The 645-nt window shown below is 44.8% G+C and overlaps 1 protein-coding gene across 1 annotated transcript; it reads right to left on the bottom strand.

Annotated features, from left to right (window-relative positions):
- Positions 1–22: 22 nt before the first annotated feature.
- Positions 23–642, bottom strand: LOC110034379 (the record flags this gene model as incomplete). The annotated part of the gene is made up of 1 exon (XM_020738648.1): positions 23–642. A coding segment is annotated over one exon (477 nt), but the record flags the coding sequence as incomplete, so codon positions are not given.
- Positions 643–645: the final 3 nt, after the last annotated feature.

Here is a 645-nt window from a genome sequence, read left to right as displayed (position 1 = left end):
CATGTTTTCAAAGATAAAAATACAAAGAAAAATAAATATAATACCAAATGGGGCCTAAACTTTTATGTTTGATTTACATTAGGAAAACTGAAAAACAAGCAATCCTAGTAGGGAAAAGGAGTCCCCTCAAGTCGGAAAAGGGGAACAGATAGTTCACCATGGTCATCATGACTTCCTCAACGCCGCAACCCGGGCAGCCAGGTCATCATAATCTGGCAACCTTGGATGCGCCCGATCACCATTTGGGCTCAATAGATCAGGTTGCATTGACCCTGATCGCACATGCCTTCCAACATGAGTCTCTGTTGGGGGCAGGGAAGCAGTTCTAGCTGGAGTGTGCCCTGAGAGCTTGAAGTATTGCTCATCCTTCATAATTTTCTCTGCAACTCTTGAATAATCAGAGATGGATTGTTTTTGAGGTTCGCTTGTACCTGTTCTAACTTTCCCTGACTCGCCCTTCTTACTGTAATGCTGCAAGGGCTTGTCCCCTTTCTCTTCCTCGTCGCATCTCCCATCATAGGAAGTATTCGTGCTCCTCCTTCCATGTATTGTTTGCTCAATGTATGTTCGATGGTTGCGATGGGAATGGTAGACTGCGCCGTCTATAACATCATCAAGATCTGCTTCACCAGTAGAGCGTACATG

Source organism: Phalaenopsis equestris, unplaced genomic scaffold, assembly GCF_001263595.1.
Source record: "Phalaenopsis equestris unplaced genomic scaffold, ASM126359v1 Scaffold185754, whole genome shotgun sequence".
NCBI lineage: Eukaryota > Viridiplantae > Streptophyta > Magnoliopsida > Asparagales > Orchidaceae > Phalaenopsis > Phalaenopsis equestris.
The sequence above is the reverse complement of the archived record's forward strand: the minus strand, read 5'-3'. Positions and strand labels throughout refer to the sequence as shown.